We start from the raw sequence: 22,283 nt of genomic DNA on the forward strand, positions 1-22,283 counted from the left end.
ACTGGGCGGGCCCCCCGGCAGCTGGACATGCTCCCAGCGGGCAGCACGGACCCAGCTCTACGGGGAGAGACGGGCCCAGTGAGGAGGCAGAGGCACGTCCAGCAGACAGCCCTGGGGGGCGTGCGGTTGTGTCCTGACCTGACCCAGTGCTTTCACTGAACGTAAAGGGGGCTGGTGGAATATTCCCCGCGTCAGAGGAATTCCAGGTTAAAATCCGTGTTTTAAAAAAGCTGACTAAGGGACCAGCTGTGTCCCTCTTCCTGTTCCTTAGCTGGTTTATTTACAATAAGCAAACCCCAAGCGGAGTCTTGCTCCAAAGCTCCAGCTCCTTTCCCTGCAGGCGTGGCCCCCGCGGAGCCGTGGCCTCCAGGCCAGAGGCCCGAGCAGGCGCAGGAGGGAGAGGAGGTGCGGGCAGCATCCCAGGCTGCACTCCGACCACCAGCTCCATGCGAGCTGGGCGGGGCTGGGAGGGGTCACACAGGGGAGGGGCTGGGAGGGGTCACACAGGAGAGGGGCTGGGAGGGGTCACACAGGGGAGGGGCTGGGAGGGGTCACACAGGGGAGGGACTGGGATGGGTCATACAGGAGAGGGGCTGGGAGGGGTCACACAGGGGAGGGGCTGGGAGGGCTCACACAGGAGAGGGGCTGGGAGGGGTCACACAGGAGAGGGGCTGGGAGGGGTCACACAGGGGAGGGGCTGGGAAGGGTCATACAGGAGGGGCTGGGAGGGGTCACAAAGGGGAGGGGCTGAGAGGGGTTACACAGGGGAGGGGCTGGGAGGGGTCACACAGGGGAGGGGCTGAGAGGGGTCACACAGGAGGGGCTGGGAGGGGTCACACAGGGGAGGGGCTGGGAGGGGTCACACAGGAGGGGCTGGGAGGGGTCACACAGGGGAGGGGGCTGGGAGGGGTCACACAGGGGAGGGGCTGGGATGGGTCACACAGGGGAGGGGCTGGGAGGGGTCACACAGGGGAGGGGCTGGGAGGGGTCATACAGGAGGGGCTGGGAGGGGCCACACAGGGGAGGGGCTGGGAGGGGTCACACAGGAGGGGCTGGGAGGGGTCACACAGGGGAGGGGCTGGGATGGGTCACACAGGGGAGGGGCTGGGAGGGGTCACACAGGGGAGGGGCTGGGAGGGGTCACACAGGGGAGGGGCTGGGAGGCCTGGGAAACTCCAAGGAGAGCAAACTCAGATTTCAGGTTTCTAACCTTGAGACTAAGGCCAAAGGAAAGGCGGTCAAAGTGGAGCCTCTAGGCAGGTGTGGAAACAAGGTCCCAGGACTTCTGGGGTCCGGGTGGCCGAGTGACTGTCCTCGCTGGGGCTGCTGGGGTCCCGGGAGTGACTTCCACAGTCCACCCTGGGACACAGAGGGCGGGGGGTGGGGAGGCGTGGGAAGCAGCGAGAAGGCAGTGGAGGGCCTCGCCTGGCAGTGTCCCGGAGAGAACCCGAGTGTCGGGTCTGAGGGCCGGGAGGCGCGGTCCTCCGATGTTGGGGGACAGCAGTCCCGGGAAATTCCTGAGCAGAAGGACAAGTCAGAGTCCCCAAGGAGGGTGTAAGCGATGGGTTGGAAGGAAGGAGAAGGGAGACCCGATGAGCCTGAGAAGGCGGGGCGGGGCGGCGGGTCATGGCCCTTTGCTGCTGCTTTTGGGTGCACAGGGGCTCCTTCCCTCCCTGCAATGGAACTGCCCCTGTGCCGCCTCTGCTCTGCTCGCTCATGAAAACGAGTCCAATGCTATCCCTCCTCCCGGACGGCGTCCCCACTCAGCAGGTGACAAATGAAACCAGCACAGCCCCGTTCTTCTCCTCGTTTACTGCAGCAGAAAGGAAAACGGAGACATTTTACACATTTCAGGGCTGCAACAGGTCGCAGACGGTCTCCCAGCCACCCCGGGCCACGGCCCCCACAGGAGATAACCTGGCTCCAGCCAGGAAGGGGCATTTCAGATGCAGACACAGGGTCAGACGGACGTGTAACCGCTTTGGAAATCTCTGAGAACAGGCCTATTGCAACGGCCGTTTCCAGGCCAGTGAGCCTTGCTGCGGAGGCTCAGTTGTGCGTCGACCTGTGTATGAACCAGAAGGTCGAGGTTCGATTCCTGGTCAGGGCACATGCTGGGGTTGTGGTTTCGATCCCCAGTGGGGGGCGTGTAGGAGGCAGCCAGTCAATGTTCTCTCTCATCATCGATGTTTCTCTCTCTCTCTTCCTCTCAGAAATCAATAAAAATATATTTAAAAAAATAAGTAAATGCTGTTTAAACTCTCCACATGAATCCTTGCCCTGGAAATTGAGCAATTAAAACACGGTTAAGCTTCAAGACCTTCAGGCAAATGGACCTGGACAGTGGACAGGGGGCGCACGGGAAGGACCGTGAGCCCACAGGTGATGAGGTCACACCTGGCTACAGGGAAACCCACGGCCCCCTGAACTGGAAGCAGCGCCCCAGGAGTCAGACTCCAAAGCCCATGGATGTGGGGGGTAATTTCTGAATTGGAAGGACGGAAATGTGTTTCTCGCTGAGGGGACAGGAGCATGAGCCCGTGGCTGGTGGCCCAGCTCACTTCTTCTGATTCCTTCCCTACGGGCCTGAGCGGGCCCCCAGCCAGGGGCGGGGGGCGGGGGGAGGGCTGTGCACACTGGCTGAGGGACAGCCGTGGAGCGAGCTGGGGGGTTCGGGTGTTAAGTCTAGCGCTCCCCTCCCAGAAGGAAATGCTCCGACCCTCCTGTAAAGATGCCTTAGGTTCCCGGGGTTTGGAAATGCTGATGTGGGGTGCGCAGGGCTGGCAGTCCAGTCTGAGAGCCCTAGGCAACCGTTGGGGATTCTCCCTCCGTGTCAGTGTCGCTGGAGGGACTACGCGGCTGAGTGGATGGGCAGAGAAGATGGGGGGGGGGGGGGGGTGGAAGAGGCGCACTTGTTCACGGAAGTGAGGCAGAACAGCAATGGGGGGAGGGGCAGGAAGAGATATGTAGAGGCCCTGGAAGGGAAATATAGGCTTTCTATGTATTAACCTACTGAGCCAGCCCAATTCTTATTTGGGAGGGTTTTGTGTATCATCACTAAAATGTTGTTGCATGATCATGAAGCACCAAATCTCTTTGCAACCTTGTACCGAACCCGGTGATTTCTTTTCTCCTGCTCCGGAACCACTGACCGATTCTTGCCTCACAGCAGAGGGAAAGGTGTGCGTCTCCCTGAATGTGTCTTCCCACAGGCCAGAGTGATTTCAGCCCTGAGGCTCCCCGCTGTCCCTTTCGGCGCCCGGCCGCTTGCAGGTGAGCATGAGCAGCAGGAGCAGGGGCAGGTGCCAGAGGCTGCAGAAGAACAGCTTCCTGGAGGACTTCCTGTCCGCGTCCACGTAGAACCGGAAGCCGAGGTAGGAAATGTACAGGTTGATGGGGAGCGCGATGGCGGGGAAGGTCCACGTGGTGACACCCAGGGCGGGGGCTGCGGCGGACAGCGCGAGCAGCGCCAGGCAGTGGCGCAGGGCGACCCGCCGGCACAGGGCGGGGTGCGTGACGGACATCATGCAGTAGCCCCCGCGGGAGTAGTCCTCCCGGAGGCCCCAGCTCAGCGCGTTGAAGTGCGGGAACTGCCAGGAGTAGAGGATTCCTCCCAGAAGAAAGGCTCCTGCGGAGACAGGGAGCAGAGCGTGGGGATTTTACCAAGGCACCCCTTCCCACCCCAAGGCACCCCTTCCCACCCCAAGGCCGCCGGCCCCAAGGGGCTCTGCCCGATTTCACCTTCATGGGGCCCAGGCCCTGCCAGCCTGGCTCTCACCTCCACTTGCCCAAGCCCGCCCAGCCTGTTCTCCGCGATCTCCCCGCCACGGCTCTCACCTGGGTGGGCAGGGCGCTGGCACTGGGGGGCGGGCCGCCCTGCTGCAGGGCTTGGAGTGACACACTTTGAAGCTCCTGCCCCCCCCCCCCCCCAAGAGAAGCCCCTGCAGCACAAGCGAACGGAGGGGTCTGCCCCCCTGGGCGCTCTGTGCTGGGCTCCCGGCTGTGCCCACACCATAGCCAATAGAGCATCTTTAAAAGAAGGGATGTGCACTGCTTTGTAGACATAATGCCAGTGGGCGCTCAACAGACTGAAGTATTTCTGTGGACAGTGAGTACCTCTGGGGCATCAGGAGGCGCAGAAGGGCAGGCTGGACCATCCAGACACAACTGAGTCACACACAGGGGGAGAAGGAGACTTCTCCTTGCAGTTTGATGGGAAAATAGAATGATCTCCGGGCTTCAAAGGGACCAGTGAAGAGAGAGTGCTCTCAGAGGTTCTCAGGGCCGGGCCACTTGGAGGCTTCTGAGCACCAAGTCGGTGGACTGGCCATCCCAGCGCCCGCGCAGCCTCTGGCGGGAGGTCTGAACGCAGGACGGTGTGCAGCTACGCAGCCATGCACAGGGGACGGAGCAACGTCAGCGATGACTTAGAAGCCGGAGAAAATAGAAGTCAGAGCCCAGTATCTGTTTATCCAAGTGGCTGAGAAGGGACAACTCCGCCTGGAAACAGGCCTGAAAGGGTTAAAATCAGACCCAGATGGATTTCTCCCTCTTTCTCGGAAGCCCCCTTCTTAGTGTGCCAACTGCAGGACTCTGCTTCGCTCCATACACACTTTTCAGTTATGCTTCTCCTTAAAATAACAACTTAAAAATCATTTTCCTAAGAGTAGCTCGCTGCTTTCTATGTGAGAGGAAATTGGTATGGGTTTGGCCCATGTCACAAATGAAAGCGCTTTAGAAATCACGGCGCAGCCTTAATGGACTAATCAGAAAACCACCGCCCCCACAGCTCTCCTCGCCGCAACTGCCGCTGCTCATCCACAAGACGGAAACCAATCCCTCCCTCATCAAGATAAGGGACTACAGCCGGAAGACCTGGATTAGTCCGGGCTGTGGGGACCCACCTTCCCTGTGCGGTGAACACAAAGCACTCAGTTACTAATTCCAAGGCCTCCCCTCGGCCTCACGCCCACGGAGTGGCCTATTTTTATTGGGCCGATCTGCTGTAGCAACAAATACTCATGCGCGCCCACTGCGTGGTAGGTGCCATCTGGCCCCGAGGCCTCAGCTGACCCGGAGACAGCACAAGAGATGACAGCCCAGAGGCGGTGCTTATGGAGAGCACGGGAGGAAGGCCAGGTCAGCCTGGGAGAGGTCAGGGAAGGCTTCCCGGAAGAAGCATTTGTAAAGTGGACCCGAGGATAGTCTTGGAGGTGCAATGCATTCACACAAACTGTGTGTCTTCTGTGACTATTAAATGTATTTTCTCATTTTCCTGTCTAACTGCAGCATATACTTGCTTTAACCGTATCTGGAAGAAATGTCTGCTTCCTTCATTTTAATTGGGTATTTTCTGGTCTGTGAATATATGGAATACTGAGAATCTGAAATGGTGGCACGTCTGTGGGTAAGGTTCTCCTGAGGACAGCAGCTTCCTGAGACCACGGTGCCAGAGTCCCAGCCACAGGCCACGCCAGAGACAACGCGGAGTCCGGGCATGCTCACTGCCCTCCACACAGAGAGGACTCAGGAGCATGCCTGCTGGGCTGTGTCAGCAGCTGGGGGACCCTGACCTCGGGCACCCTGCTCTCACCAAGGGACAAAGCTCAGCAGCATCTTCCTGGTGACTCCGAAAATACACGGCCTTCTGAAGGCAGAACACCCGTCAGTCATGCCCCCACTCTGCCGGGAGAACTCCGTGGCCACCTCTGCTCCAACCCGGAGTGCTGCCGGGCGTGCGTCTGTCATTCTGCTGGCAGACAGGCCAGGCAACCCCGCTGACTGCTTCCCAAGAGAATGGCGCTCCTCCGACTCCCTTCTTCCCAGAACCTTCTTCCCAAAGCGTCCCTCTGGGCGGGGCCCAGCGGCTGCAGCTCCACTCTCCGCTGCCTGGGGCTTCCACTCACCCCTCCCACCCAGACCACGCACTGTCACTCGCTGTCCACGCATGGAGTTGAAGAGGATAAAGAAGGGGGCCCCCACACCGTCGGCTCCCTCTCCCCATGGCCCTCACAGCCTCTGGTCCATGCCTGGCTACCTCCGTGCGGCCGTGTAAATGGGGGGGAGGGGGTGTGGCTGGGAAGCAGTGCCACACCCAGAGCTTGGTGCTCAGGGATCACAAAGCCTTTCCTTGAGGGTGAGCACAAAGCGGCCCGGAAACAGAGGCCTCAGCGCTGCAATAGGTCGGGGGGGGGGGGGGGGGGGGGGGGGGCAGGCGCGGCAGATAAAGGGGAGAGGACGTGGGCCAGTTTATCAACTGCGCAGCCACTAGGGCAAGGCCACAAGTCCTGTGCAATAGAAACAGTTCCCTCGGTCAGCTCCTGGGGAGCGGCCGGAGGGCTGCCGAGGCCCAAGAGGGGCGCCTCACCTCACTGCACCCCTGCCGTCCAGTGGGCACCCGGGTTTCCTTTGAAGGGAAAGAGGAGAGTAAGGGAGTCACCAAGCTCTGACTCTGAACAAAGTGCTCCTCTCCTTCCCCTTCTTACCCCCGAGGGCAGTTTCGAGCACCTGTGGGTCCAACACACTCAGGCGGTCCCGAGGGACACCCACTAGCCTGTTCCTGAGCCGCGTGGTCATGGCGCAGCCACCAAGTCGCCACCAGGCACCCGCTGCCACTTCCTTCGGGAGGCGCCGGCCCTGCGCCCTAAAAGCTCCGTCAACTGAGCACATCGAGGCCCCGAGCCGGCCTCCTCACAGCGCCAGCCTCGGCTCCAGCAACGCATTTCCAACCCCTTCCCAGCCTCTGTGCTTTCGCCTGGAGGAGAACGGGGCCTGAACACTGTTTGCTGTGCTAACACTCCCATGAAAACATCCCTTGTTCCCTCTGTCTTTAAAATATCATTTGTCTTAATTAATCTGAGCTCTAAGGCTAGTTATGAAAAAAATCTCACACAAAATGAACACACTCATTTTTGAGTTTTATTTTAACAGGCAGTATTTTAAAGAAAATCTTTAAAAGTACTTGGGTTCAACAGTGCCTGGTAAGCCCTCAAATATTTGCTGGGTGAATAAATTCTCTCCATTCTATTCTCTTATCCTGGAGTGAAGGAGGTAAATAAAGTAAAACAGGACTGAACATTTTGTAGTTTACCAGCTGAGGCTAAAAAAACTCCTTCTCTTTTTGTTCTAAAACCATCCATCTGCGAAATGCCACTTCCTGATAAGCGCCCACGTCTAAGTCCTCATTTGTAACTGAATGTTGTCTGACATAATGTTTACCACACAACATCTGAACGACAAACCAAAGGCAATTTAGGAATCAGCTCCACAAGATGGTCACCCAGGCCCACGCCATAAACACCCAAGACTGGGATTTACTCAAATTCAGGAAAACTATAAAATAGAATCTGAGCCTTTTTAAGAAATGGGGGTGATGGAAGGAGAGGTGGGCTTGGCAAGGAAGAGGGATGAGACTTTAACCTGAAACCCCGGGCAACTAGATAGCCTCTCGATAAACACTGGGGAGGCCTACGGAAAGTGGTCAGGCCCTCGGGGAGCTGGGCTGTCCGCTCCCGCACTTGTCTGCAGTGCCCCCCACCCCCACAGACCCTTTGCTAGGGCCTGGCAGGCCACTCCCTTCTCTGCTGTCCGCTGAGAGCAGAATCAAACCCAGTACCCCCACCCCTAAGGCACGGGGCAAGGTGCCTCTGAACACCCACTTCCTTGCTCCACAAACCCCTGGGTGCGCCGTTTTCTACAGCGACTGATCTCCCGTTTATCTCTGCCAGTTGGGTAGTGAGCTCTGCAAGGACCGTCCACGGGTGGGCTGCGCTGCCTCCTCCCCATCCTGCCCGCCGTCTGCTGGCTGCCCCAGGAGAGGGCTTCTGCACAGGTACACACGACCAAGAGGCAAAAGCGACTGTGCTGGGCCTCCGATGCCCCGGCTGCGTAGCCAGGGGAGACGGGCAAAGGAACGGGATGTGCTCAGGGACTCGCTGCCCTTCATTTAGCCTTCCCTCCCACCTGAGCGTTCACTGGTGTTCACCAGCTGCTTTCAGTGGCCAGATCGAGGCCTCCCGAGTGGGGCAGCTTCCAATACAGGGAACCCTACTGGAGAGGGAAGGAGCGGATGGGGCAGGAGAAGACGCAACGTCAGAGATAGGCTTCAGCGACAGACAGGTGCCCAACCCCACGGAGAAGCAGCTGCTGCACACGGTAAAGGTGAACTAACCCTCCAGTGGAAACCCGCTGCTTCCTGGGAAAGCCTCCAGGGGGTCTCTACCTCCTTTCGATAACGTATCAGCTCCTCAGGTGGCAGCTCCTCAGTCATGTCCCTGCTTGCTCTGGTTCCCATGGCTACATGCTCTGTGTACATGCGCTTCCCTCTCCTCGGAAAGCACGTCCACTTCGCAGGTGAGCTCATCATGACTTAACCCAGAACCCGCTGTGCTCCATGGCCGCCTCAGACCAGCTCGCAGCCCTCTGAGACCCCTTTCCTGCTACGCCTTCGCTCCGTTGTCTACCTGCCTGCCTCGCCCTGAAGAGGGAGTGAGGCATGGTTTCTGTGAGGACTGGATTGTAGTAATATCTGTGTCTCTCAGTGCCCAGCACACAGTAGGTCCTCAACTGACCCCTGCACAATGAAGCTGCATATGAAGGTGGAGGCCCCAGCAATTCTAGCCCAGGCTAGTCCACTGAGAGGTGATCACCCAGCCTCCTCACACCCTCCTCTCCCTCCTCTCCCTCACTGCCAATATAGCTCAACGCAATATTCCTCACAGGCTTCTCCTAAGGGATCCATCTTGGGAGATTCAAAGATAACATGGCTTGGAGATACCACTGAAGAAGGGCTTTTTCAAGCAAACAAGTCCCCTAAGATAAGAACTCGGATGAGAGATGTAACCTCTGTGGCTAAAAAAATGACACCATTGGTGCATCTCAAGTAATGCCCTCTGCCTATGCCCTCTGCCCAACCCCAGGTATTTCCAGGTATTCTAAGGCTGGAGCCCTCCGGGTCCTGTCTCAGTGTGGTGTCCGCATGGGGCACCAGCAGCAGCACCACCCGGGACTTGTTAGAAATGCACATTCCCAGGCCCCGCCCCGAATGGGAAGTCCTGAGCCAGGCCCGGGATCCATCTCAGCAAACCCTCCAGGGGTTCCCTGGGCACTGAGGTCTGAGGACCGCTGTGTTCGACTTTGGCGAGACCACAGGTACAGAGCCCACAGTGCAAACTCGCCTGAGGAAATGGGGCGCAGGCTCACAGGACATCCGTCTGTCCTTCCGGGCGGAACTGTCGTGAGGGTGAGCATGCGCCAGGCCTGCGCTGTCACACGGCAGCTGTTAGCCACACGTGGCTGCGGGCGTTTGGAACAGGGACAAAGGGACTGAACGACTTCTATGTTTAAATTGAAAAGTAAAGAGCACATGTGGCTAGTGGATGCCGTATGAGACAGTGCAGTCCTAGGAGATGGCAAAACGACCTAAAAATCGCATTCAACCTCATTCCTAAAATCCTAGCAACTAAAGTCTTAAACTTGATCCCTCGGATGCCTACTTCTTCGTATCGCTTCCTCCTGTGTGGTGCCTTTACACAGCTGATGCTCAGTAAATATTTGGCAACTGACTGTGGGTTAACCTAGTTTTGTCATCTGTTAAATAGAAGGCATTTACGCACCGATTCATTCGTTCAAAGATCTCCTGCTTATCTCAAGTTTGCTCTATCAGTATAGCGCTTTGAACACTTTCTGAAGCTGTTTGAAGCATGATGTAAAGTAGCATTATTCTTTCTGTGCCAACTTGACAGGCTTTGGGTGCTCAGTGTGACCGGTGCATAGAACGGGGGGCAGTAAGCACCGCCGCACTGTGGGATCCGCACACACCATTAAGAATTACAGAAAAGGGTGACAGACGCCACCTCACACGCTGCCCAGGAAGCGCTCTGTGGTTGCACAGCCTCTCACGCATGCCGGGGTCACTGCAGGTAGAGGAAGGGTCTCCTTTTTCAAGAAAAACATGCATTTTCATTTTGCTACTTGAAACAAGGCATAGCCTGGCTCTTAGCTGCCCTCATTAATGAGTTTGTATGTAAATGATTAAATCTGGATCACGGAAAGATCATACCCCAAGTCTCCTTTAAAGTATGTCTATCAGTAGCTTGGCCAAGTCCAGACCGCCCCCGAACCATGAGGGCTCCTGCGGAAGGTGTGCTCTGAAGCGGAGGGGGCGCTTCTGAAAGCTCTCTCTGGCCGACTCTGCCGAGGCTCCCACTCTCACAGGAATGCCTGGGAGTGTGACGGGCACCGAGCCCTCAGCAAGAACCTGGGTCCAAGACCCCAGACAACCGAGTGACCCAGTTCTCCTGACCTGGATTCGACCGCCCTCCCGTCTCCAATGATAGTGTCCTGCAGCTGTCACACCTGACCCTGGTCCCGCCTGGCCTGGGATTTCCAAGACGGAAAAGGCAGCTGAGGGTGCCTTGCTCCTTCATGCAGGTGAGAGGAAACGGAGGAGGGCCTGGCATTCCTGGCTGGTCAGGCAGGTGGCTTGGCGCAGGGCACCTAAGTGGCAAGCAGCACTGCCTGGTGTGGATGGGATGGCACTGGAGGCTGAGAGCCTGTGAGTTGCTCACTTTCTTTTCCCGCCCCCCCTGGCATGGCTGGGCAATCACTTGAAAGGCAGGAGGGCACAGGAGGGGAGAGTTGGGCTAGCGGGCAGAGGGAATCTGGACCAAGTCAAGGTTGAGACTCCAGGCAGAACTGAGGAGGAGGAATCTGAGCAGGAGTGTGGTGTGTGCAGGTTACTCTTTCAATTTAAATGGTAACCTGGGGGAACTCAGACGTCATCTAGTCCAGGATGCCAAACCCATGCGGTCCACCCTTGCCTGCCTCATGCAGGGCAGACAGCACGATGCACCCCCGAACTCTTTCCCACCAAGCCAGGGGCCCCTCGCAGACTCAAACAACAGCCAGGTGACAACTGTTGCTCAGTTTGCATACCGATAAGATCTCATGACCTTTCTTGATCCGTATTAACCAACCCTTTGCACTCGCTTTTTTCTCGATTCCTGCTACCGATGCTAACCGTGTAGAGTCACACTCGACATCCGAGTGCAAAAGGTTAATCTGCCCACTGTATGAATGAGGAACACAAATATACTAGTAATTCATTTAGTCCTCACAATGCGATGAGAAGGGACCATTATTAGCCCCATGTGGGGGAGATAAGGAGATACCAGCATAAAGGGGTCAGGTACGTTCTGAAGGGCCCGGCTGTCAGGTGGAGCTGGGCTCCACCCCACGCCCCCCTCCAGGCACGACGCTCTGTGGGGACGAGACTGGCTGGAGGCTCAGCACAGACCAAACAAGCGCGTGCCTTCTGGAATGCTGCATCCGTAGCTTCACGGAAGGCCGGCATCTACAGGATATTAAAACCATCCTCAGAGACCATCACGGCAAAGGTGCAATCATCTTTGTAAGCTTGCCAAATCGGAGCCTCAGAGCTTTTATGAAAAGTTTCAGAAATGTGGCTTACGGGGCAACGGTTTATGGTCAATTGCCTTTTGATCTCTCATGTGAAAAATATGTACTTACATATATTGCAGGAAACCTCACCACTTCCTAAGTGTCGGGCAAAAACACTAATTACTTGACTAATTAGACTGTGAAACTTCCCTTACAGATGGTAAAAATGGGCTATTCACCCCACAAATGTAGTTGTGACATACCGCCAAAAAAATGTAGCAATGTCTCAATGGTTTTATTGTAGACAGCATGAACAATTTAAGCAAACCATATAAAAATAAATGAGAAACTAATGAAAATAGTCTGTTCTTTCAGAGGGGAAACACCGGGTCTGTGGGAGGAAGGAGCTGGTGCCGCCGGCCTGCCAGCAAGGGGCGGGGTCCCGGAGAGCGGAGGCCTGCCAGGCACCCCGGTGGGACGCCCCCGGTGGGACGCCCCCAGTGAGTCCCCTTTCCACTGCACTTGCTGCCGCAGGCTGAGGCAGCTCGCCCCCACTCCCCCCCACCCCCCCCCCCGACTCCTCCCGTTGAGGGAGAAGCCAGGAGGACAGACTCTGTAGCTGTGCGCACACTATTTCAGCCTGCCCCGGCGCACACTGCCCTGAGCCGACTGAAATGGACTCCAACACCAAGCCCTGCCGTCGGGGAAGGAAGCGCCTCTGACCAGTGCGTGCTAAGGCTGCGGGGAGAGCCTGAGCGCCTGCACCGCCCCTGCCCACGTGTCCGCTGGGCGCGCGGGAGACACTCACCAGCATCCAGGCTGCCAGTTGCTGCTGTCCAGCCCATGACGGGGGGGATGGCGCCCACCACGGCTCCGACCCACGTGTTGGCAATGCTGACCCTCTTCAGCGGGGTGTAGCAGCAGGTGTACAGGAAAATGTTGAAGAGCCCCAGGGCTCCTGTGAGGGGGTTCACCCCCCAGGTCAGAAGGGCGACTCCGGGGACGGCACAGCAAGTGGCAAAGGCCACAGCGAGCAGCGGGCTGCAAGAGAGCAGAGCACAGCGGTCACTTTCGGCGTGAACCCGGCAGGGATCAGAGCTGACGGGCACCCCCCTCCCCCCCATCTGAGGAAGCCAGCTGGGAGCAGGGCTGGCTCCTTCCCGTCTGGGCATCTTCTTCACGAAACTGGAAAATGTACGGAAAATGCCACGTGAAGCTGCAATGGCAATGACGACCGCAAGCCTCATCCTCAACAGTCCACTTTTTTAGAGTAAACTTTGTGCAGAATCTTGTGGAAGACTGAAGTGAACATCAAATGGATGTACTAGTTGCTGAAAATATGCATGCTCATTTCTTCCTTAAGAAACCTGAGGTCACTCCATGGCGCCCTCTCCCTACAGAAGTCAGGCCGGGGCCTCTGCGGACACCACCCCCACAGCCGTCAGTGACCCCACCCGGCCGGCTCCACACCGCGGCCACTGGGAGGCGGAGTCACGGGTGTGCAGCTTCCCGGGGGGCTCAGGTCTAGCAACGGCCAGTTCCCCAGGAAGACAGCCTTTCCCCCCACGGGAGGCAGCGCCCTCCATTCCCAGGGCTGCAGGTCCCCATGGCAGGAGGGAAGCCCTGTGCTCCCAGCGCTGCCCCTCGAGGAAAAAGACTACCTTGTAGAATTATGACAAGTCAGGCTGGGAAGGGGGCTGGGAGATGCGGAGAGCGCCCGCCGGAACGCCCGGTGGGTCAGGGAAACAGGACGGAGAGCTGGGCGGGACTCGGAGAAGCCCAGCTCCCCTGGTGTGCTGAGCGCTGGGCCTGGAGCCAGCTCCCAGCAGGTGGAGTCCGGAGGGCGCAGAGAGCCCACCAGGGAGGCGCTGCTGTCAGGGGCTTGGGATGGAAGGCCTGTGGGCTACACCGAGACTCCTCACTGCACGTGCGGTCCCGGGGAGAACTTCCTCCGTCCTGGCCACCGCTCCTGTCTTGCCAGCTTCTCCAGCCCTCACTCGGGCACCCTCAGTCTTCATTCTGTCCCCCCACACCATTCCCACCCTGGGTCCCATTTCTGAATCTGCCTTCTGGCCCGCTGTCTCCACTCCTGCTACAGAAAGCCCTATAACCGACCAATTCCTCTCCCCTTTCGCAAGCCTCCAGATTTACCCTCAGCAGGGGCAAATGTCCTCATCTTGACTGCCTGACCCTTCTCCCATTTTGGGGGGGAGGGGACACCTTCTCCATTTTTAAAGATAAACTCTACCTTTGCTCTAATTTAATCTCCTCCCGAACCTGTCTTTATCTTCTATCTCCACTGTCTATTGACCTTTTGCATCCTCTGAACAATTACTTTGTTCATATTTTCCCCAAAGTTCTTACTGTCCCTCTTCAAACCCAAACATGCTGATGAAGCAGACTGCACAGGGCTCATGCCTCCAGCCTGGCTTCCTACCTGCCCCCACCCCTCCTCTCCCACCCTCTGCACAGAGCTCATGTCCCCACCCCTCCTCTCCCACCCTCTGCACAGGGCTCATGCCCCCACCCCTCCTCTCCCACCCTCTGCACAGGGCTCATGCCTCCACCCTGGCTTCTTACCTGCCCCCACCCCTCCTCTCCCACCCTCTGCACAGGGCTCATGCCTCCACCCTGGCTTCTTACCTGCCCCCACCCCTCCTCTCCCAGCCTCTGCACAGGGCTCATGCCTCCACCCTGGCTTCCTACCTGCCCCCACCCCTCCTCTCCCACCCTCTGCACAGGGCTCATGCCTCCAGCCTGGCTTCCTACCTGCCCCCACCCCTCCTCCCCCATCCTCTGAAACGCCTTCTCACTTGGTTTCCAGATGTGACGTGCGATGTAATTTCTCAGTCAAGTTTAGGACAGTGCGTGTGTTGTTCCATCTCAGGTTGCCCAGAACTGAGATGGCTAAAAAGCAGTGCAAATATTACAACTGCTGTTCTTCTTTCAGAATGTGCTTTATAGCTTATAAGAACAGATTTCCCCCTTCCTATGGGATTCTACAAAGCACGTTTTATTTTGGGTGGGAGAAAACTGTGGCTCATAAAGACTTTTATTTTTCCTCAGTTGGACCTTGTGTGGAAAAAAAAAAAAAAGAAGGTTGTTCATTCCTTCTCCAAGGTCTGTGGGAGCCAGTTGTATTCAAATTGTGAAAAGCCCCCTTAGAAAAGCACACCTGAATCTCATTTATTGCGATGGGCAATTGCATGTGGAAGCTTAATTCCTGACCCTCCTCGACATCACAGGAAATCATGGGGCTTACTTTTGGTGTGTAAACCAGCGTGCTCAGGGCACGAGTGAGAACGGAGGAGGTTGGCGAGGCCCGCGGAGGACATGAGCACACCTCCCGGGGAGCAGGTCACTCCAGCACCAGCCCCTCACAGACCACCGCCCCTGGCGGGCCGACCTGGAACCTCAGGGCTTCCACACGTTATGGGCAAAGGCGCGCCAGTTCTAACTCTGTGAAGTTTATTTTCATGATGCTTTATTTTCCCTAAAACATATATTATAAAAGCAACGTATGTTCATCTTGGAAACACTGAAACTATCAAAAATCACAAAGAAGAAATTCTAAGTTGGTTATTCAGGGAACCATATTGGTTTCTTTCTTTCTAGCCTTTTCTTAATAACATATCTACCTAAAAAATAACCGAGAACATACTGAATTGTGGTTTTGTTACTTACTTAATTTCAATATATCTTAATAATTTCCCCATGCCATCAAGAATTCTTTTACATCATCATCATTAGTTACACAGTGGCCTATTCTATGGCTACACCACAATTAATTCCATCTCTAGACCCTGTTTGGATACTTGGTATTTTTCCATTTCTTTACATAGAAAAAATGTTGGGACGAATACCTTACAGACAGACTGCTATTCACAGCACCCATCAGGATACATTCTGAGGTTAAGTTTCTAGATGTGCGATTGTTAAGCCAGACTTGAGGCATTTTGCACATTTTAGGGATTCGGACTTGCACCGCCCATCCACACTCAGGAGTTTACACTGGCTTATACTCCACGGGCGGCATCGGAGGGAGCCTGTTTCCAGGACCTGTATCAACACTGGGAATGGCACTAAACACAAAGCAAAGTGAACCAAGTAAAGCCGTGTATGAGACAGTCCTGCCCTCCGTTTATAGAGGAGACCCTGAGACTCACTAAGGAAGTAGCTCGGGAGCAGGACCTGGACTAAGGTCACTCGCTGGCTCCCCCATTTAGTCCAGAGCTCCCCCAGTGGGGGGCACTGGTGCAACAGACTAGCTGGCTCCCCCATTTGGTCCAGAGCTCCCCCAGTGGGGGGCACTGGTGCAACAGGACTCGCTGATTCACTTATTTCTTGGGTCTGCTGCGAGCTGGGACCCTCAGCCAGCTTCCTTTAGCTGGGAGCAGACTCCTGTTGGGTTGGAAAGTTCCTTCAGCACTAGCTGGCTTGGCTCAGTGGATAGAGCGTCAGCCTGCAGACTGAAGGGTCCCAGGTTCAATTCTGGTCAAGGGCACATGCCTGGGTTGCAGGCTCGATCCCAGAAGGGGAAGTGCAAGAGGCAGCTGATCAATGATTCTCTCATCATTGATGTTTCTATCTCTCTCACCCTCTCCCTTCTTCTCTAAAATCAATAAAAATATATTAAAAAGAAAGTTCCTTCAGTTTACCCCATTGTACCGATAGCCTGACTTTCTACTGCACCCCCTGAGATAAAAGTGACTGGAAGCACTAAAAAAGCCCGGAGAGAATATGGGCGCTGGCAGACACGTCCCAGGCAGCAACAGTCGGTGTGTCAGCAGAGGAGACGGCAGCCTGGGAGACTGGTGGACAGGGGGCCGGAGGGTGCACAGGGAAGGTTCCAGGAAACAGTGACCTGCAAACTGAGACCTGGCAGATGGGTGGGTGGGAGATGGGCAACAAGGGCAGCGAGGCGGGGTCCAGGCAGGGAGCCAGCAGGGCAGGGTCCACCCGCCTGGAGTGCAGCGTCGGGGTGGGGGTAGGGGTGGGGGCAGAGAGCAGAGGTCGGAGGGCCAAGCCAGACATCTAACATTGCCTCTGGGCACAGGCAGGGCCAGCATTTTTAACAGGGGAAGAGAAGATCAGACCTGCTTTTCAGGATCGCTCCGCCTGCCAGCACGGCCAGCAATGGACGTGCATCGTCCACCTCACCAGGGAAATCATGTCAGACATTTGAGGAGAAAGAATCACGGACACACTGCCACGCAATGTTTATCAAACGCTAGCTGAAAGGGACAGAAGTCACCTCGCTAGCTCTTCAATCGACCGTCTGATATTCCCAAATATGCTGATGGCACAGATCAAGGCAGCAGAGAGCAGGCGCCCCTTCCCCGGTGGCTTTTGGGTAGACTCACAGGGGGTGACCATGGTTTGCATTTTTAGATTGATTATTTTTGGCTCTACCTTATCTTTCCCAAGTCTTCTTTTTATGAGGTGATTTTTTTAAAAAAATAATTTAAAAAAAATTGATTTCAGAGAGGAAGGGAGAGGGAGAGAGAGAGAAAAACATCAGTGATGAGAGAGAATCATTCATTGGCTGCCTCCTGCACACCCCACACTGGGGATTAAGCCTGCAACCCCAGTATGTGCCCTGACTGGGAATTGAACTGTAACCTCCTGGTTCATAGGTCAACACTCAACCACTGAGCCACGTCTGCTGGGCTTTTGGACAATTTTGTCATTTTTACATAGCCTTACAAGTTAACTGAGCTTTGTCTAAAATAAGGTAGAGTACAAGAGCTAGATAAACAAAGGGCTTATCTCGATAAATGGCCGGATTTGTACATAATGAAAATACGTCAGTAACAGAAGCAAATTCCTTGTGAAACCGTAAGTAGAAGGAGGACTTGCAGAAATAATGGTTCTGGGATGAAGAGAAATGATATCAAGTGGATTATTTTTTAAAGTTTGATTTACCACGAAATCTTTGAATAAGGTGGTGATTTAAAGTTAAGTTTAACTGTTTTAAAGAAATCTATTCCTGATACAGAGATTAGAGAAGCTCATTTCTTCCCTCAGGCCAACACAACTGACTCACCAAGGCCAGGGACAGCAATGACTGATGTGGTATTTTAGCTCAATTACCCAATATATATTCTTCCTCCCAACCACCCTGCTCAGCCCTGATCAAAGCCTCATTTGCTCCCCCTGTTCCTAAATGGGTACGGAAAGTATCCCACACCTGTGGAGAGAGAGAGGAAGACAGACAGACAGACAGACACACCCAGTTATTTCTCCTTTTATCATTTATTTATTTTTTTAAATTCTCACATGAGGATTTTTTCCCCATTGCTTTTCAGAGAGTGGAAGGGAGGGAGAGAAACATAGATGTGAAAGACCACATCGACTGGTTGTTTCCAGCACGTGCCCCCACTGGGGGCAGGGGGCAAAACCCGCAACCCAGGGATGTGCCCTTGACCGGGAATCGAACCCCTTTGGTGCTCGGGCCGACGCTCCAACCACTCAGCAACACCGGCGATGGCATTTATTCTTTATTTAAAGTTAAAAAAAATTTTTTTTCATTAGCCTTTTTGTTCCTTTTACCATTTTAATTCCTTTTGCTCCTTTTACCATGTAAATTCACTTACTTTTCAGGTGCTACTCAAAGGTCTGATTTCTAGCCGAAACCGGTTTGGCTCAGTGGATAGAGCGTTGGCCTGCGGACTCAAGGGTCCCAGGTTCGATTCCGGTCAAGGGCATGTACCTTGGTTGCGGGCACATCCCCAGTAGGGGGTGTGCAAGAGGCAGCTGATCAATGTTTCTCTCTCATCGATGTTTCTAACTCTCTATCCCTCTCTCTTCCTCTCTGTAAAAAATCAATAAAATATATTAAAAAAAAAAAGGTCTGATTTCTAGAGCAGACGAGAGGGCAGGCTAAGCAGGCTACCTTGTGTTTCCTGGGCTGAGGGGGGAGGGCTGAGCACATACTTCCTGGTAGAACCCATGGTTCTAGCTAAGTGTGGTCTCTGGACCCACAGTGTAGCATCCCCTGAGAACCTGTAAGGAATCCAGGCGATGTCGAGACTTGCTGAAGTCCGAGATCCACTGCACCCATTACAAGTGTGATGCTGGTTTCAGCTGCCACTTCTGATGAGCTGAGCCCTCCACTGTCACTCCACTTCAATGCTGACTATGGCTGGCCTGGTAGGTCACCACTTTCAGTTTGCTTTTGACATATTCCAAGTGGGAAGAACACAGGGCAGCAAACTAGTTCTGATATCAGCTGAGGGACGATAGGCATGTCCCTCCGCTTCTCTGCTTCATCTGCCCTAATTTAACGTGGCCATACAGCTAAAGTGCTTTGGCCATTCAAGGGTGAGATGAAGCAAGTGTGGCAAACTGTTGACAACTGCAGACCCTGGGTGGTGGGATATGGGGTTCATTGTACTATGGTCACCATGTGTCTCCTGAACACTTTCCTAACAACATCCCGAAATGCTTTCATGTTCTTCACTAGCACTGCTATGTTGGGCTGGCACGCAGTAGCCTAAATAAGCATGCTGAATAGGAAGTAGGTTGCTGAGGCCACGTTCTGACTCTGATGTTAGCTGGGTATGTAAAACTGGGCTAATTATTGAACCTCTCTGATTCTCAGGTTCCTCAATTAAAAAGTAAGGGATATATTAGGGCTCTGCTATTTGTCAAGACTGAAACCCTAGTCAAACTGGCTTACACAAAAAAACTCAGTGATAAGACCACAGGGGAGGCGGGGTTCTACCCTATTTAGCTGTTTAATCTTAACAAGTTGGAGTTAGTTTCTTTATTTGTAAAACAGGAACAACTTACTACATAGCAAATATCAGATACTAGTACAATAATGTAAATAAAGCAATGTAGTGTTCATTTGTTCATTCCTTCAAATTTCTCATTGCCTATATAGTTAGCCACAATGCTAAGTGTGGGTATACAGCTGAGAACAAAATAGACAGCAAAGTTTAGTCTAGAAAGGAAGGCAGACATTAAACAAATAAACACAAGTACTATAAACTCTCAAATGATAAAATCATCTATAAGAAAAAGAACAGGTGAAATAATACAGAATTATGTATTTCAATAGGGTGGGCCAATTTAAAGTTAGAAGTAGGGGCAGACAAACTTGAAATAAATTGTTTTCATTGATTTATTTTTTTAAACTCAAAAAGACATGAATATATTTTAGAATATGAAAAAAAATATACATACACTCAAGAATGTCATTTCTCAATTATAAATTATAAATGATGGCTGTGAATTAAAATGGCAAAACTATTTTTATTTTCAATTACAACTTTAAATTAAGAATTTAATTTTATTTTATCAAATTACAAAAAAAATAAACCAGCACGAGAACAGATAGATTGTCACTTGCAAACTGTTTTTAAGAACACTGCCGCTCCTGCATACCCACAGCAGTTGGTGTGATGGCCTTCATTAAGAACAGAGCAATGAATGTCTCTGTGAGTGGTTCTCCCTGGAGTACCACTGGAGGAAATGTATATAGGAAAGATCAGAAAAGCAGGTGCATGGGGCATGATGACATTGCAAAAACATTCTAATTTTTAATAAAATAGAACAAATGTGTGAATAAAGAAAACAGTTCTATTTGATGGGGCGGGTGGGGGGGGGGGAGGATGGTGGCAGAAAAAAAATCTAATAATTTCCTTGAAGTAAAAAAACAATTTGTATTCATTCACTCACTCATGCAAATAGGTTTATGGCTCATGCTGAGGGTTGAGTGATGACCTATTTCCAACTCATATCCAAAACGGAATTACATTTTAAATTGCGGCATCTTTCCACCAAGCATCAATGCCTGAGATCCTTCCCCGTCCGCCTTTCCTGCCCCAGGCTACTGCGGGAAGAAACTAATAGACTATGAGGGAGGGGAAATTTGTCAACACATTTCTATGAATTATTTATTCCTCCTTTAAAACATAATACTTCTTTGCTTACTAAACACCAATCCTTAGTTAGCCTGATCAAAGTGGAATTTTCTATAAACATTAGGAACAAATGAGAATAAATATACAAGTTTTTAAATTTGATTTCTATTTATTGCACTTAATAAATGTAATTTAAGTTACCTGACTTTTAAAATAACTTGCTGGAGAAATGTGGCCTTTCTGTTTAAGCAACGTGTCAGAGAGGGCTAAGAAATGTTATGATGTTAAACCAATAAAGCTTTATATTTTAAGCAGCTCTGCAGATAATTGGTTTACACAAAAATTAATCTCATACTTCTGGCTCATTATTTCAGCACAAATGATTTTTTAATTACAAAATAAAATTTCCTCTCTTCAAAAACAAAAGAAAACCCCAAACCTTAATCAAACCGAGCTAACTTAACTTTAATTTCATGTGTAAATTTGACATTTGAGTTTTGGCTTGCGTTTTTGGGGAGTCTACAAAGATAACTATTCTAAAACATCTTCCCACACTCCTATTTAGGAATCTTCTATTTCTGAAGAAGTCTCAAGTGACAGGTACTGCAGGCAGCAGAGGACTGATGGAAATGTAAGGAATGTAGGAAGAACGAGAGGACACAAAATATATTTTAAAAGAAAATTGATTACAGCAATGCTTGAAAAGCTATCAATTACATAAATATAATGGCAACCTGCTTAAAAGTTAAATTAAATGTCTAAACATGTTAAAAAGAAATTCAAGGATAAGGAAGTATTTGGGGCATGATTAGATTCAGAACATGGGGACTGTGCATTATATTAGAAAAACTTTCTTCAAGGAAAAAAACAAAGCAGGTCTGAGCTGATGAGTTTTTTAAAATTACAGGCATCTTATTAATCTAAGAGGGAGATTAAAAAAAAAAAAAGCTATGATGACACCCCACTGCTGACCTCCGAGGTCCAGTCTTCTAACGCAGGAGGAAGCGATGGGGACTCCTGACGTCTGTGACATCAATTCAGTTTACATTTCGGGTCAGCAACGCACAAAGGGGAGACTGGGCAGGCTGGGGTTCCCAGAGGGGAGACTCCCGTCATTCGATCCACCCATGACAGAGTCATCTCCAGCCAGCGGTCCAGGCTAGGGATTCCTCTCAGCGCCTGGTGCTTGCTCGGGACCAGCTCCGGAGGCCTCTACAGTCCCAGCTGTGACCCCGATGCAGGGAAGCACATGTTTCCCTTTTCTGGCTGAGTCAATGGCTTCATTCTCTAGCTCCCTCCCTTTTAATTTACAAGATTCTATGTAAAAAAAAGCGCATGTCAGTTCACCTACATAAGATGTAGGCACAGTAACTCCATCTCCTGCACCCACTCAGGACCGGGCCTTGGAGGAGGGCAGTGTGTGCGATCACAGACATCACAGGGCGCAGGCTGGCGATAGGAACTACTGAGAAAAAGTTAGAGTGGTGAGGGCTGTGGGAACTGCTATTCAGGTTTGGCTGGCAGATACCATGGAGAAATGTGCCAAGAAACCCAGAAATCTGGGGTTTTATGTTAAATTTTTCTATTTTTAAATGTTGGCAAATGTAGAACAGCACAGCAGGCCAAACAAAAAGTGCCTCTTCAGGACTTGGCCCGCTGCTGCGCCCCGCAGCCCTGGTCCAGGTGCCAGAGCTCCCTGCGCCCTGCACCGCCCCTCTGCCCCAGAACTCACGCAGCCTCCCCACCTCACCTCCCTACAGTCCCCCATCTTTCGTGGGAGCATTTCCTCCTCATCCTCTAAGCATCAGCCTTGATATCAAACAAGCCCTCCCAGAATGCCTTCCCTGGGCCTTTCTCGTCCTCGCCTCCCCGCCCTCCCCACCCACCTCTTCAGCGCTGTACTCTGCACATCTTTACAGTCCCTGTACCCAAGACGAGCTCAGAATGTTGCTGAAACAAACCTTTACCAACCATGCAAACGAGAGCACTGTCTTTACTCACCAGCTCGCATAA

The 22,283-nt window shown here is 52.9% G+C and overlaps 1 protein-coding gene across 1 annotated transcript in view; it reads right to left on the minus strand.

Moving 5' to 3' along the window:
• Positions 1-1,791: 1,791 nt before the first annotated feature.
• LOC103300564 (protoheme IX farnesyltransferase, mitochondrial) overlaps positions 1,792-22,283 on the minus strand; it is a 129,649-nt gene continuing 109,157 nt past the window's right edge. Inside the window, exons 6-7 of the mRNA XM_008157450.3 lie at positions 12,209-12,441; positions 1,792-3,628 (exon numbers count right to left, since the gene is read on the minus strand). Coding sequence (XP_008155672.2) covers positions 3,225-3,628; positions 12,209-12,441 — 637 coding nt within the window. The 3' untranslated portion in view covers positions 1,792-3,224. The remainder of the gene's footprint in view (positions 3,629-12,208; positions 12,442-22,283) is intronic.

Source organism: Eptesicus fuscus, chromosome 20 (assembly GCF_027574615.1).
Source record: "Eptesicus fuscus isolate TK198812 chromosome 20, DD_ASM_mEF_20220401, whole genome shotgun sequence".
In the NCBI taxonomy this organism is placed as follows: Eukaryota; Metazoa; Chordata; class Mammalia; order Chiroptera; family Vespertilionidae; genus Eptesicus; species Eptesicus fuscus.